At 58.7% G+C, this 15,715-nt stretch overlaps 1 protein-coding gene across 6 annotated transcripts in view; it reads left to right on the plus strand.

Moving 5' to 3' along the window:
- The window catches only part of MAD1L1 (mitotic arrest deficient 1 like 1), a 412,429-nt gene that overhangs the window by 324,829 nt on the left and 71,885 nt on the right, over positions 1-15,715 (plus strand). For 5 of the 6 annotated variants that reach the window (XM_033193959.1, XM_033193957.1, XM_033193958.1 and 2 more), the window contains one exon: positions 4,850-5,040. In XM_033193959.1, coding sequence (XP_033049850.1) covers positions 4,850-5,040 — 191 coding nt within the window. Of the gene's footprint in view, positions 1-4,849; positions 5,041-5,667; positions 6,298-15,715 lie in introns of those variants that run through there. The other variant, XM_033193962.1, reaches the window with a different exon arrangement.

Genomic DNA, 15,715 nt, shown 5'->3' on the forward strand with positions numbered 1-15,715 from the left:
CCCTGTGGAAGCAGTAGGGCTGGCGTCTCTTCCCACTGTGGGGTCTTCCCACGTGGGCCAGCTGCCTCAGCTGTGCAGGGGCCGGCCTCCTCGGAGCAGAGCTGCCCGGTGCCTGTGGGTGCCTGCAGGTGCTTGGTAAACAGCTAGGCCCAGGCTCTTTTTTTTTTTTGCACTCTAGGCTGGAGTGCAGTGGCATGATCTCAGCTCACTACAGCCTCCGCCTGCCAGGCTCAAGTGATTCTCCTGCCTCAGCCTCCTGAGCTGGGATTACAGGTGTGCGCCACCACACCCAGCTAATTTTTGTATTTTTAGTAGAGACAGGATTTCACAATGTTGGCCAGGATGGTTTCGAACTCCTGACCTCAGATAATCCACCTGCTTCAGCCTCCCAAATGCTGGGATTCCAGGTGTGAGTCACTGTGCCCAGCCCCAGGCTGCTCTTAAAATCATCCCAGGACACAGATGGGGGTCAGGCCGGCCTCACGGGAGAGGTCCCAGAGGGAGGTCACAGAGCCCAGGCCCACAGAGCTGGGGGGGTGCTGGGTCCCCTTCCCACTGCAGGACATGCAGCAAGGCTGGAACCTGGGGCAGGGTTCCCCGCACCCTGAGGCTCACATAGCCCGCCCAGCCTGGTTCAGCATGGGTATAGCTCAGGCTCTGGGGAAGGGCGGAAGTGGATAGGCAGTGCCCTGGGGCTGCACTCCTGAGATCTGTTGGTACCTTGGAAAGGTTCTCTGCTTGCTGTCGTCTGCATGTGCCCCGTAACACTGGAAGGAGTAAAGAGGATGTAGAGAAAAGTACTGCGTTTTCCTTTTCCCTCCTTCTGAAAGGCCTGGACCCTGGCATCTCTGTCCCCATCCCCGTGGGCCAAAGCTGTGTGCTGGCACTCCCTGCCCTGCCAAGGTAGAAGCAGTCTCCATGTTCCAGGGTGTGAACTGGGCCTCTTGAGATACATGCTGTAAACGCTCCTTTATCCTGACATCCCGGCCCTCAGTGCTGTAAAGCCTCTCTTCCCCACTAGCTAGCCTTTACGTAATGGAGCACAATTTATTTTTATTCTGTCTTCTTCACAGCTGCTTCCTGTGATTCCAGGAGGAGGCAGGTGTGGGGCTAAGGTGGTGAGGGGGTAGCTGTTCAGGCACCAGCGTCGTGGGTACCTTTGGCCCCCTGCGACACCCCACTGGGCCGGGCCCTGGGCAGCCGCCGCCGCTTCCTCTCTGACTCCCACTTGAACACCTGCTGTTCTCCTTCCTCTCTTGCCCCTCACCGAGGCCTTGAGAGCCCATCAGCACCAGGCCTGTGCCTCTGCGTGCCTGCAGGGTGATAGCAGGTATCTCCTAGAGGTAGCAAGGGTCCCAGCGGTGTGGAGGAGGGGCCCTCAGCGTCCAGGCAGAGGGGAGCTGCTGCTTCCTTGGCAGGTGCTCCTGCTCCGTGTGGCCAGAGTTCAACATCCCCGGGCAGGGAAGGCGGGAGCCAGGGCTGTGGGTGGGCTGGGCTTGGCTCAGGGCCTCCTTGCGGTTTAGCTCTAAGCCTGGGGTGACCCTGGAGGCCAGCAGGGAGGCCTAAAAGCCTTGGTGGGGCCACCCCCGAGAGCAGGGCTGCAGAGCTGGGCTCCATCCCTGAGCACCCCTGGCACCGCAGGCCTTGAGCACACAGCAGGTTGGGCTGGGCGGGGGACGGGGTCCTGGAGCGCTGCAGGCCGCACCACTGCCTCGCCTCAGCCCATGCACTGCTGTCGCAGGTCGGGCCTGAGAACAGCCTGGGCGGTGCCTCTGTAGTCCCAGGGCCAGGGTCGGGCACAGGGCTGTCACCTCTCACCCTGGGGGTCTCTGCCACTGGCTTCTGGGGTCTCTGAGAGGAGCTTGCCCAGGATCCAGGTCCACAGAACCCAGTCCAGAGGAACCCCGGACTCCTGGCTCACTTGGGAGGAGATCACGTGAGAGCAACTGGCAAGAAAGCGATGACATCTCCGAGACGGAAAACCCATCTTTTATTTATTTTATCCAAACCATTGTGTGAATTATTCATTCACGTTTATGTAAGCCACTGAATTACAGGGATAAAGGGGGGTCAGAACGCTGCCTTGATCTGCCCCAAGCTGAACCGACTCCATCGAGGCAGCCTTGTCTGGAGGATGGACCCTTCTCTACCTGGACTGGAGACCAGGGTCAGGGCCCCCTCGCTTCCGCAGGTCTGTGTGGCATGGAGGACGGACCCTTCCCCTCCAGGGCCCTGGGTTTGGCTGTCAGAGGGCGAGAGAGCAGCCCCAGGAGTGAATGCGGCGGCTCCTGCTGCTCCCAGCTGCATGGGGGGTCGTCTCGCCTCTGAGAGGGGGCCCCACACACCACCTTCCTCACCCTGGGACCTCATGCCAACCTGCCATGGGTGGGCCATGCAGCCCGGAGCCCCGGAGCTTCCAGAGGTCTGTGAGTGGCACAGGCGGCTTTGAGGTCTATCGGAAAACAGGGCTCTTTCCTCCTCCAAGGTCAGGCTGCATTTATTACCAAAATCTGATTCTTCCCCTTTGGACGTCTGAGATCTATCAAAGGCAGCATGGGCCGTGTTAGGGTGAAATATGGCCCCTGAAACATGGTCTCTGCGTTCTTCTTTGCGCACGTGGGAACTCCTGCTACCGATGGCCCTGTCTTCAGGAGGATCAGCCGAGGGACGCAGGGAAGAATATTGGGGTCAGAGCTGCCAATTAACCTTCAGATTTCGTCGCCTGATTCATCAAGGGCCCCGGGCCTCTTCCTGCCAGAGGGGCGGGGCTGTGGAATAACAACGTCCCCCAGGGCCATCTTTGCCAGCGACGGAGGGAGGAGGCCAGGTCAGGCGAGGGCCGAATCAGTGCCGATGCTGTCATCCCACAGGTGGACGGGCGCCAGGGCCCCTCTGCTGACAGGCCCACGGTGGTACAGGCCTCGTCTCCTCCCAGTCCCTGACATCCAGATGCCGCTAACAGGGGCCCTGCACTGCTGCTCCTTCCAGAACCCATGGCAGGCAGTGCCCTTGCTCTTGCAGCCAAGCGGCGAATCTCTGTGAGCCTGAGTGTCCTCGTGTGTGAATTGGGGATTGGATCGTGTTCGTAGCTGTCACAGCCAGGCGGTGAGTGCATCTGCACACGGAATGGGCTGCTCGACTGAGCTCACGCCGTCGGGGGTGCCCAGCGGCCCCGCACTCTCGGCAGTGGCCTCCAGTGCGTGATCTGGCTTACCGCCTCTGAAGGCAGCTGCCTGCCTGTGTCTGTGTTGCAGACAGAGGACCTGGGAGATGGGGTGAAGGGGTAGGTTCGAGGTCACAGGTCAAGGAGGCAGAGCCGAGCTGGACCCGCGGCCCCTCCCACATTCTCCGTCTTCCTCTGTAGACTTGAGGGCTTCTCGTTTGCCCTTGGCTCCCCTGTCCCTGATCATCTCCAGGAAGCAACCTGGACTGCATCGTCTGCCTTAAACTGGCCCATCAGAGCCTCTTCTGGCCGCTGTGCACAAACTCCCCGGCAGCCCCTCTCTCACTCGCTGTGACCTGGCCAGCAGGCATTCACACGTGTACCTTTCCTCACACTCCCCCAGAGTGGGCTGTGGGGGACCCCACACCTGTCCTGGGGCCTTCAGACTCATCTCTAACTCAGGACCAGCCTTCCCCCGGGTACTGCCTGGGGTTGGAACCCTTGTTCTCTCCAACCTTGTGGCTGTGGTTGACTTTAATGTCCTCTTTCTCAGCCCAGCTAGGGAGCTGACCATCCTGTGCCTGGATGTGGGTGCCTACACCAGTCCTGTGATTCAGTCCCTCGTAATGGAGGGAGGCTGGCAGCTGGCCCAGCTCCTGTGACCTGCAGGATAGGGTCCAGCAGGCTCCCGGCCCCGCCTGGAGTGGTCCCAGGCCCCTGGAGGGCTCCCCAGCGCCAGCTCCAGACAGCACTGCTGGGAAGCACCCAGCCTAGGGGACGGCTCTGTGTGCGTCTAAGTGGAGCCAGTCCTAATAATTAATGGTGGGGATAAATCGAGGTTTAATTACTTGGAAGGCCTTTCGGGTGAGAAGATTCATGATAATCGCTGTTATCCTCCTGATGGCTCTGCTCAGTAGTTCCTCCCCAAGCAACCGTAAACCCTGGCAGCGGGGGGCGGGGCACGGGACTGTACCCTGAATGGTCACTTAGAGCCATGTTGGGGACAGTGGGCCTGGGGGTGCTGGCTCGGCTCTCGTCTCACGAGTGGCCTGGCCTCAGAGGTGGCTGGCAGGTAAAGCCCCGGGGCAATAGGATCCGGAATGTCCAGGTGGCTTCCTGCCTGCCTGCCTGTTTCTCGGTGCTGGCTCCTGCGGGAAAGGCATCCAACCCCAGAAAGGACCCAGGCAGCAGCCTGGGAACAGATGGTCAGGATCGCTGGGTGGTGTGACGGCCCAGGCCTTCACTTTGGGATCCACATCCTCAGCAGCAGCTACTCTTCAGGTTCTCGCCTCAGTCGCTGGAGCGTTGGGGCAGGTGCGCCCCTGAGTCATGCCTGATCCTGCGGCTTCCTGGCAGTGACCGGGTGGCTCCAGGTGTTGTCATTCTGTTGGCTGAGGGCTGGTCTCTCCCGGGCTGCTCGTAGTCTGGCTCTCAGAGTTACCGTTCTTAATGCAGTAACTTTATTATAACCACCACCAGAGGATCAGCCTTTATCAGCTCACCCCTCACTCTTGTTCTCTCCTGCGTGCCAATGGAGGCTGGCTGGTGTGACACGGGGGCCTCCTGTGTCCCTGGGCAGCCGCCACTCCCGCCTGTACTCTGCTTCCTCCCTGCCCTGGCCGCTCCTGGTTCCCCACCCCTCCGGCCTGGTGCTGCATTCACTGTCTCCTTTCCTCCCTCCCGCAGAGCTGAAGAAGCAGGTGGAGAGCGCCGAGCTGAAGAACCAGCGGCTCAAGGAGGTTTTCCAGACCAAGATCCAGGAGTTCCGCAAGGCCTGCTACACCCTCACCGGCTACCAGATCGACATCACCACGGAGAACCAGTACCGTCTGACTTCGCTGTACGCCGAGCACCCGGGCGACTGCCTCATCTTCAAGGTGGGTCCTGTGTGTGACTGCCCTCTAGCTCTCTGTCTCCTCTCATGGGGAGATCTGACCATAGCCCTCGGCAAAGGAGCAGCTTTGCGAAGGGGATGGTGTGGAGGGCCAGGCGGGAAGGAGGTGCACTGGGCTATCCTGAGGCTTCACCTCCTGAGGCTTCACCCCCTGAGGCTTCTCAGCCTTGGGCCAACCCTATGTGGCTTTGCAGCCTTGGACCCTCTGGGTGTGGAAGGCCCTGGGCCGCTCCCTTGACTTTCTCAGCCTCTGTCTGTCGCAACTTGGGCTTTGTTCCATAAGGGCTGTGGCCGCAGGCGTGTGTCAGTGTGTTCAGCGGCAGCGGCGCCTGGGGAGGGCTGAAGTCCACATGGGGCTGGGGCAGGGGCGCCTTCTAAGCCGCCAGGCTGCACAGCGGGACAGCAGCCAGAGGCCAGCGCAAGGCGAGGTAGACAGACTAGAAGAGGAAAGGAGAGCCGGCCGCATCTCCACACCCTCGTCCTGTGAGCCAGCAGGCGCTCTTCTGGTTTGCTGGTGAAGCAGGACTGGGTCCACCGTTGTGGACATGAAGAGTCCTTGGGTGAGCAGGGTCCGGTAGCAGAAATCGAGGTGTTACATGTTGACCCTCAGGGTGGAGGTGGCCCCACGTGGACCTCCAGCAGCTGGAAACCCGGGGTGACAACGGCTTGTTCATCACTGCCCCAGTGAGCTAACCTGCCGTTTGTGAAGGTGGTGCCGTCAGCCTGGCGTGGCATTGTGGCCCTGGTGAGGCCTTGCAGCCCCGTCTTGGCATGTGGCTGCTTCAGGAAGGTTGGAGGGGGCGGTGGCTGTGGGAGATCAGGACGGGCAGAGACGGGCCCCACCTGGGACTGCTATGGTCTGGAACGGGCATCTAAACCGCCTGCAGTCTGCAGCCTCTGCACGTCTTTATAGAACCGAAAACCAACTTTGATTTGTATAAAAGCTGTACCCAGTGCGGCCTACGCATGTCCACCAGCCTCTCACAGCAACGAGCCACTGCCTGTCTGATTCAGCCTTAGCCTGGCTGTTCCTCCTCCTCCTGCACAACCCGCCTGTCTTCACAGCCTGCGCCGCTCTGGGGCCCTACGCCGGGCTTGCTCTGTGTTCCTTCTGGATTTCCTGCTTCTCAGATCACATTCATCCATTTCTGCACTCATGCAAGTCTCAAACCTTTGAATAATAAAAACACACCAAGTCTTTAAATAAGCTATCAGAAATGTACTTCTTCGCTTTTGTATAATTCTGTATACTTTGAATAATTCACAGAGGTGTTTAATGCATTATAGAAATTCCGTGGGTTTTGAAAATGATTAGTATTGGCCGGGCGCGGTGGCTCAAGCCTGTAATCCCAGCACTTTGGGAGGCCGAGACGGGCGGATCACGAGGTCAGGAGATCGAGACCATCCTGGCTAACACTGTGAAACCCCGTCTCTACTAAAAAATACAAAAAACTAGCCGGGCGAGGTGGCGGGCGCCTGTAGTCCCAGCTACTCGGGAGGCTGAGGCAGGAGAATGGCGTGAACCTGGGAGGCGGAGCTTGCAGTGAGCTGAGATCCGGCCACTGCACTCCAGCCCCGGCGACAGAGTGAGACTCCGTCTCAAAAAAAAAAAAAAGAAAAAGAAAATGATTAGTATTAATAAAGGCGTATCCTGAACCGTCATCACTTAACACATCACCTGTTACATCAACATTTACAAATTAAGAGGCGGTGTTTCCCCGGATCCCTGCGTCTGCTGTAGTTGAAGCGATGATCTTAGGAAGACCAACTCCAGCGGAACCTTGGGGCACCCTCCGCAGTGTTTTCTATTTAGAGTGTTGAAAATTCCAAAGAGGGAAGAAGCCAGTCATCATCCTCCCGCGAAAGGCAGCCGCCGTCCCACTTTGCTGTGTTCCCTTTTGGTGTTCTATACCTAGGCACGTATGTAGGCAGGTTCATTTACACCTGGGAACTCAGGATCCTGGGGTTCCATTGTGTGTGCTCCTGTGTTACTTTTAAAAAACCCCGTTAGCAAGTAGTTCCTTGGCCCCTGTCAGCCCTGAAGCGCACCCCTGCCCGGTGTCCTCGGGTTTGCTGGACACCAGGTCCATCCCCGTCATACCCTCGAGCACGGGCCCTGCCGCTCTCCCTGCTCAAGCCAGCATCTCAGCTCCCTCGGCCCTCATCCCGCCCCCAGGACCCCGGCCATGGCAGGATGTTGATAGCAGAAGGCTTGGACTGGCCTCAGCTTGCCAGTGGCCGGACCTTCAGCCCCCACATCCTGGGCGGGACCTTCAGCCCCCGTGGCGTGTGCGGGAACCCCTGCCCTCCTCCCTGGCTTGGAGCCCTCTTAGCTCCCAGGCTCCTGAGGTCAGGGAGAGGCAGGAAGGGGGCCCCAGGAGGAGGAGGCAGGCAGCAGAGAGCCCAGGAGCTGGCCAGCTCGCCCCAGGCCTGAAGGACACACAGCATACAGGAGGCCTGGCTCGCCCTGAGGAGCCACGGTTCCTTCAGGGATCTGGCCTGGGCCCTGCAGCTCTTGCCGGGTGTCCCGCCTCCCTTCCTAGACCCTTGTGATCTGGAGCCTTGGCACCCTCCCAGGCCACCCCCTCACTGCCCATCCTCCAGCCCTTGCTGTCCCTTCTTTCCACTGGCAGGCCTGGCCTGACCTGACCTTCTGGACCACAGCCTGTCCTGGCCCAAGGCCTGCGTGGATATGTCTTTGCAGGCCCTGTGAGGGCTGGCTGTGCTGGGTCAGGAGCCACGGAGCTGAGGCAGCCGCCTCCGGAAGGACAGACGGGCCACTGGCCCAGCGCTCCACCAGCAAGGCCTGGTGCCCACAGTGGCCCTGCTGCCCACCCTGCCGGCCGCCCACCACACCTGCTCTGGGCCCTGTCCTGGGGGCTCGCACAGGTGGACAGTGTCAGGGAACGAGGTTGCTTTCAGCTTACCCGCTTTCCCCGTGTGTGACATGCACTGTGTTTTCATGCTTGAAGCTCACAGGATCGGGGAGATTAAGAAAAGGATGGAAGGGCTTTACAAGTTGGTGTTTGCAGGCAGGGCTGAGAGCTCCGGGATGGGCCTGGCAGGGGGCTCTCTGGGCAACCCAGGCAGGGGGCTGACTGAGGTGAGCGTGTGGGCTGGTGCCCAAGCACAGCTGTTGCCAGCGGGGTGCCGGCTGGGCCTTTGCCTCATCTGTAAAGCAGGCACAGTTACGTCTGACCCACAGGAGTAAGTGGGGCCACGTTCCTGGCACTCCCGTCATGGTTGCCGAGACCCCACCTTGGTCCATCATTTTCATTTCTGAGCAGTGAAGTCCCCGCAGGCAGAAGCTGCCAACTTGTGCCTGCGTTTCTCCCTGGAACCCCAGCACCAAGGCCCACTGGCTCCGTCCTCTTCACCTGGGCCCAGCTCGCTTGTAGACCCCTTCTCCAGGAAGCCCTCTTGGGTTCCTCAGACGTGGGGCCCCTTCTTCTGCTGGCTCCCCTCCTAGAACACCTGCCACCTTGTGTTTTTCCTGACAGGCAACTCTGCCAGAAGTTTTATTCTGTTGGGTTAGTTGTCCCTTGAGGGTCCCCAGGGAGCCTAAGCATGCCCCTCCTGTGTTTCCCCCACTGCTGGGTGCCTGGTTTTTAAAGATGCTTCTTGCTCCATTTCTCTCCCAGGCTTCCTTTCACAGCCTCTTTCCCCTGGCCTCACCCAACCCCCACCCTCTCCTCCTGCTCTTCCTCCTCCCTCTCCGCTCCTCCTCCCACTCCACATTCTCTCCTGCCCAGCCCACGTGCCCTGCTGGCAGCTGTGCCCAGCACCCCACTCGCCCCCTCCCCTCTTTGAAGGGCTGGGGCCTCCCAGACCTTCCTGCGCCCCATCTGATTGACGTGGAGGGATCTCCTGCTCGAAGGATCTGGGCCTCTGGAGCATGTTCATGAGGGCTGACACTGGACACACAGCCTCACCTCCCCGAGTCTCAGTCTTCCCACCTGTTGAGTGGAAGTAACTGCGGCTCACTTCAGAGGCTGTAGGAGGCGAGTCTCATAAGTGTCACCTGTAGAGCGGTCATGTTGCACCAGGATCCCTGTTGGCTGGTTCAGCTCCAGCCCACCGTGCACCTGTGCTTCTCCCAGAGCTGTGATCCTGCATCCCTGCCTGCCATCCCCAGAGCCACAGGATAGCTCTGCTGGCCCTCGCTCGGTGTCCTGGTCCCTGCAGACCCTCTGGACGACCTGTAACGCTCGAGCTTTCAAAGGCTCCCTGTGAGCCTACTTTCCAAGTCCTCCGAGCTGCCCTTCATTGGGTGAGGCCATCGGCCTCCTGAGAAATCCTCCCCCTTGGGTGCCAAGAGCTGCCGAATCCTCTGGCAGGAGCTCTGACCAGGAGACCAGCGTCAGTCCTGCCCCGTCCACCTGTCATTCCTGCCTCTTTGTACCCAGGACACCAAGCTTGGTGACAGGAGAGGCACTCGTGCTGTTCACGGCTGCCCCACGCCCCCAGCTCACGGCCTGGCTTATGGAGAGGGCGTTCTAGGGCTCTGCCAGACAGACAGAAAAACAGGTTTCAGGGGAGAAAAAGGGAAGAGATAAACAGTGAACAGACAGCAGCCAACCTGTAGAGCCAGGGCTCATGTTGGCACCTCTGCCTGCAGATGGTCACTGACTCATCGGGGCCATGCAGCGGTGACCCTGGTCTCCACTGTCCAGAGGAGAGATAAGAGACACTCTGGAATCACCTTGTCCTGGCCAGCTCCTGACCCTGGTGTAGAGCCTTGGCGAGGCCACTGTGCTCCCATGAGACTCAGTTTCCCCGTCTCATGAGGAACATAGTCTAGGTGCTCCCTGGGGGCTCTGACCCTGGTCTCCTGGCTTCAGAAAGGCACCCCCAGGGCACTGAGCATCACGAGGTCTGCCCCGAGCTGCCCAGGATGGTCTGCCCCGAGCTGCCCTCCTGAGATAGGGCCACGGAGGGCAGAGGCCAGTGTGGGAGGGCAGGGAGAGCAGGGAGATAGGCCCCCTTCCCCGCCCCACGCCACCTAGGGGCTGGCATACATGGCTCCTATGTTCCTGAGAGATCTCGCCAAACCCCAGCCTCCTGGCCACGTCATTCATTTTATCTGATTTTACCCCAAATGATTATTTATTTATTTATTTTTTTGAGACAGAGTCTCACTCTATCACCCAGGCTGGAGTGCAGTGGTGGGATCTCAGCTCACTGCAAGCTCCCCCTCCCGGGTTTACGCCATTCTCCTGCCTCAGCCTCCCGAGTAGCTGGGACTACAGGCGCCTGCTACCTCGCCCGGCTAGTTTTTTGTATTTTTTAGTAGAGACAGGGTTTCACCATGTTAGCCAGGATGGTCTCGATCTCCTGACCTTGTGATCCGCCCGTCTCGGCCTCCCAAAGTGCTGGGATTACAGGCGTGAGCCACCGCGCCCGGCCATCCCAAATGATTCTTCAGGCAGAAAGGGGGCTGCAGACGGAGTTAGAAATAGCCAAGCCTGTTTCCAGTCGAGTGGGTTCCACAGATGTGTGCTGGGATAATTGAGGGTTTGCCACACCGTCCCCCACTGCTTTGCCAAGGAGAACAGGGCTTCCCATCCCAGCCAGGACCAAGCCTCTTGTTGCCGCGTGGGTGGAGGGAGCTGCCTGCCCGGGCTGCCGTTTGGGGGAAAGGCAGGCAAATCTCAGCTCCAGCTCTTCCCAGCGGGAACCTGCTGCCTCTGCTCCTCTCCCTCCCGAGAGGAGACAGATTCCAGAGTCCCTAGAACTTCTGGGAAGGCCATGCCCTGCCTGGGCCTGGAGGGAGGGAGGCTCAGCTCCTGGTCTCTCCATCCTGGCTGCACTCCTCCCAGTGGTTCTCACGGAATTCTCCCCACCTCCCTTTTCCCCTCTTCTCAAGACCCAGGGAAGGAAGCCTCCTGTTACGAGAGTGAGAAAATTGATGGTAAGAAGTGGATTGACCAGACCAGGGGCATGGAGCAAATGCAGTTTGGGGCAAAACCGTGAACTTCTGGGGTCCGGGAGACACACTGGTTCCAGCAGGCTCCTCGTTCCTTGCTGCCTGGGGCCTTCCCCGGCTCAGAGGCCTGCAGGATGGGCGTCAGGGCCAGAGGTGTGGACAGCACAGATGGCAGAACTGGGCAAACCCAGCACCACCACCGTGTGTGACTTCACAGTTGAGCATAGCAGGTCTGTGGCAATGTCGACCTGCCGGGTGTGTTGTATGGATGAGGGGGAAAGGTACACAGGTCCAGCCTCCCCGATTGGAAAACCTGAAATCGGAAATGTTCCAAAATCCACAGCTTTTTGATTGTGGATCTGTCGCTCAAAGGAAATGCTTAATGGAGCGTTTCCGATACCGGATTTTCAGATTAGGGATGAATATTTGCATGAGATGCTTACTCAGCCAGCAGGCACGTAATACAGATATTCTAACAGCCGGAAAAACCGGAGATCCCAGACACTTGGTCCCAAGCATTTCCAGTAGGGGATACTCAGCACTCACCTGTGTGTGTATGTGTAAGTCTTAATACAGTCTCACTATGCTGGATGACAGGGATGCATGCTGAGGAATGTGCTGTTGGGCAGTGTTGTCTCTGCAGGAACTTCCTAGAGTGACTTACACAAGCCTGGGCTGTGCAGCCTCTCGTACCCCTGTGCCATACGGCCTCCCACACCCCTGGGCCACATGGCCTCTCGTACCCCTGGGCTGTACGGCCTAGCGTGCTGCTGCCAAGCTGCAAAAGTGTGCAGCTCATGACCATGCTGAATGCAGTAGGCCGCCGTGGCACAGTGCTAAGCATCTGCCTGCTGCACGTGTCTAAATATGGAAAAGGTGCTGTAGACATGACGTATGAAGGGTGGAAGGTGGTGCACCTGCATCACAGTGAACGGAGCTCACAGGGCTGACAGGTGCTCTGGGCGAGCCGGTGAATGGTGGTGAGTGAGTGTGAAGGCCTCGGACATTACTGTGCACAACTGGAAACTTTATAAACGCTGTACCACTTAGGCTACACTCAATTCTTAAAAATGTTTTTCTTTCTTCAATGATAAATGAATGGCTGGGCACAGTGGCCTATGCATGTAATCCTAGCATTTGGGGAGGCTGAAATGGGGGGATCTCTTGAGCCCAGGAGTTCAAGAACCAGCCTTGGCAACATAGCAAGACCCTGTGTCTACAAAATATTTTAAACTTAGCCAGGCGTGGTGGCGTCTGCCAATAGTCCCAGCTACTCCAGGGGCTGAGGTGGGAGAATTGCTTGAGCCCCGGAGTTAGAGGCTGCGGTGAACTATGATCGCACCACCACACTCTAGCCTGGGTGACAGAGTGAGATCCCATCTCTAATAATAACAATAATAATAATAATAATAAAGTTTGCTGTAACTTTTTGAGTTTACAAATTTTCAAATTTTATGTATGTATGTATGTATGTAGAGATGGAGGCTAGCATGCTCTGTCACCAGGCTGGAGTGCTGTTGCGTGATCTCGGCTCACTGCAACTTCTGCCTCCCGAGTTCAAGCGATTCTCCTGCCTCAGCCCCCCGAGTATCTGGGATTACAGGCATGTGCCACCACACCTAGCTAATTTTTTCGTACTTTTAGTAGAGACGAGGTTTCACCATGTTGGCCAGGATGGTCTCAATCTCCTGACCTCGTGATCCTCCTGCCTCGGTCTCCCAAAGTACTGGGATTACAAGCCTGAGCCACCGTGCCTAGCCTTTAAAAATTTTTTTTGTGTAACGCTTAGCTTAGAGCACAAGCACAGTGTACAGCTATAGAAAAATGTTTTTGTATAGCAGCCTTCCTGGGAAGCAGAAATAGCCCCGTGCCCCTCATCTTTGTGCCGGCCCGGGATGGTGCTTCTATGCACCCTTCTTTCCCCCTGCTCATCGTTGCTGCGCCTGCCAGACCTCGGCTGGGGGAGGTTAGGAGGCGGGGTAGGGGGGAGGTGGCGCAGAGCCCGCTGCTGGCATCTGCTTATCCCGCCAGGGTCCCGCACAGGGCCCGCTGCTGTCTGTCTGATCCTGCCAGGGTCCCGCACGGAGCCCGCTGTTGGTATCTGTCTGATCCCGCCAGGGTCCCGCCTTCTCACTGTTGCATGGACTGCAGAACTCCCAGACAGGAAGGCTGTGCACGTCCCCAGGAAAAATGAGAACATGGGCGTCCGGCAGGGTCCAGACTCCTCTACGGCTGCAGATTGGTCCTGGAAAATGACTTCTGGCCTCAGCTCCCCAAGTACAAAGTGGGGCCCGTGAGCCCACTTCTCAGGTGCTGAGCGATGGCGAGCTGATAAAACAGCACAGGTGGCCTTGGTGTTTCAGGGTTCCCTGCTTCCTCGTGTCTCCCTCCTTCTCTCCCCCACACACCTGCAGTGGCCGGCACAGCGCTGGGCCTCCGTGGAAACTGGCAGGATGGGCTTGCCTGGTGTCTTTGCCCGCTACGTTGCTATGAAGGAATATCTGAGGCTGGGTGGTTTCTAGAAAAAAGGAGTGTATTTGGCTCACAATTCTGGTGGCTTCAAAGTTCAAAAGTATGTGTACATCTGGTGAGGGTCTCAGGCTGCGTCCACTCATGGCAGGAGAGGAAGAGGAACTGCCCACGTGGGCAGGGATCACATGGCAGGAAGCCAAGGGGGTGGGGTGCCAGGCTCCTTCTAACCAGCTCTCATGGGAACAAAGAGACCTCACTAGTTCCCTCAAAGGCAGTACCAGGCCGTGGGTGAGGCCTGTTACCCCATGACCCAGACACCTCCTCCCTGTAGGCCACACCTCCAACAGTGGGGATCCCATTTCAATATGAAACTTGTCAGGAGCAAACCAACAGTACCCACACCACAGCACGTGGTCCAGGGGCGAGACCCTCCCGGGGATCCGAGCCCACCATACCCACACCAGACAGAGCGCATGGTCCAGGGGTGAGACCCTCCCGGGGATGCGTGCCCCTCCCAGGAGACGATTCTCCATTCCTACCATAGAGAGGGGCCAAGAAGGCCCGGGTCCTGTGTGTCTTGAGAGTGGAGGCAGCTCCACCTCCCAGCTGCCTTCGCAGCCCTGGGGATGGGCTGCCTTCAGGACATCGCCAGCCTGGGGCCCAGAGCCCAGCTGTTACTGTGGACCCTGACGAGCTGTGGCAGCAGACCTCCCCAGCTCTGAGCTTTCGAGTCTCATGGGTGGCTGGGCCTCTGCCTGGGTGGGGTGAGGGGAAGGAATTAGCTGGACCTGGAGCCACCGTGCTGGCTCGGAAGGTGAGGAAGGGCTGAGCCACAAACATGGCAGGCTCAGCTGACAGCAGCAAGCGTCCTGCCAGCACCTGGAACCTGCAGGGGGCACACGACCCAGGCCCTGCGTGAGTCAGCCCAGGGGGAAGATGCGTGTCGCTCCAAGGGCCTGGCTGGGTGAGCCTGCGGAGGCTGTGTGGCTGACCTTGTGACTTACGTGAAGCATCTCCTTGTGTTGCAGGGAACGTCAGAGATGGTGCAGGGGCGGCTCCACCCGGGGAGAGCGTTTTCAGAACCACCCGTCCAGGCTTGGCCCTGACTAGGCTCGGGATGTGTGGCTGGGCTGCTTTGGAGCCCCTGGGCTGAGCCTGGCCTGGGGTCCAGAGTTGGCAGAGTCCTCCTGAGGGGCCCTAGCAGAACAGAGGCCAGGAAAATGGTGAGAGTGCCCGTGAGGATGCCACCTTTTCTGGGCACACCAACCACACCATCCCCCAGCCTCTCCAGCATCTGCGGCCTTGCACAAATGTTTGCTGAATGGAGGTGGTCTTTGGCGGTGTCGCTGCTGGTCAACCCCCGTCAGGGGGTGGGAGGGGCGGGACCCAGGCCAGAGCTGCCTTGGTGTGGTTGTCACCTGCCTCTGCCAGCCCCAGGACCTGGACACATGGCTTCACCTCCTCAAGCCTTGTCTTCCTTTATGTGGGCCTGGATCATTGCATCTGCCTGTGGGTCGTGGTGACAGTGCCCTTGACGAGTACGTCTGCAAGTGCCAGGCACGTTGGGGACCCTGTATGCCTGCCACATGGCCCTGAGTGGATCCCAGCCACTGTCTGCCAACTTCAGGCACAAGGAGCTGCAGGTCAGCGAGCGCATCACAGAAGCTTTCGGGGCTCATCAGTGAGAACTGCAGGGTGGTTGCGGGAGGAGCAGGTCAACCTCTGCTGTCCTAGGCCCGGACCTCGCACTGGCCTCACACACGATACCATTGACACATGGACACAAACACAGGCCCACACATGCACAGCCACCCACATGCACGCATGCTCACACACGCATTTACAGGCAGCTACACACCACATACATGCATACACATGCCCACACATGCACAGCCACCCATACGCATGCATGCACACGCATGCACACATGCCCATACATGCACAACCACCCACATGCATGCATACTCACACACGCACAGGCAGCCACACACCACACACATGCATGCACACTCACGCACACACATGCACAGCCACCCACACACACACATGCACAGGCAGCCAGACACCACACACGTGCATGCTCACACACACATGCATGCACAGCCACCCACATGGATGCATGCTCACACACGCATGCACGGGCAGCCAGACACCACACACGTGCATGCTCACACACACATGCATGCACAGCCACCCACATGCATGCATGCTCACACACGCATACAGGCAGCCACACATCACACACGTGCATGCTCACACA

Source organism: Trachypithecus francoisi, unplaced genomic scaffold, assembly GCF_009764315.1.
Source record: "Trachypithecus francoisi isolate TF-2019V2 unplaced genomic scaffold, Tfra_2.0 Lachesis_group4, whole genome shotgun sequence".
NCBI lineage: Eukaryota > Metazoa > Chordata > Mammalia > Primates > Cercopithecidae > Trachypithecus > Trachypithecus francoisi.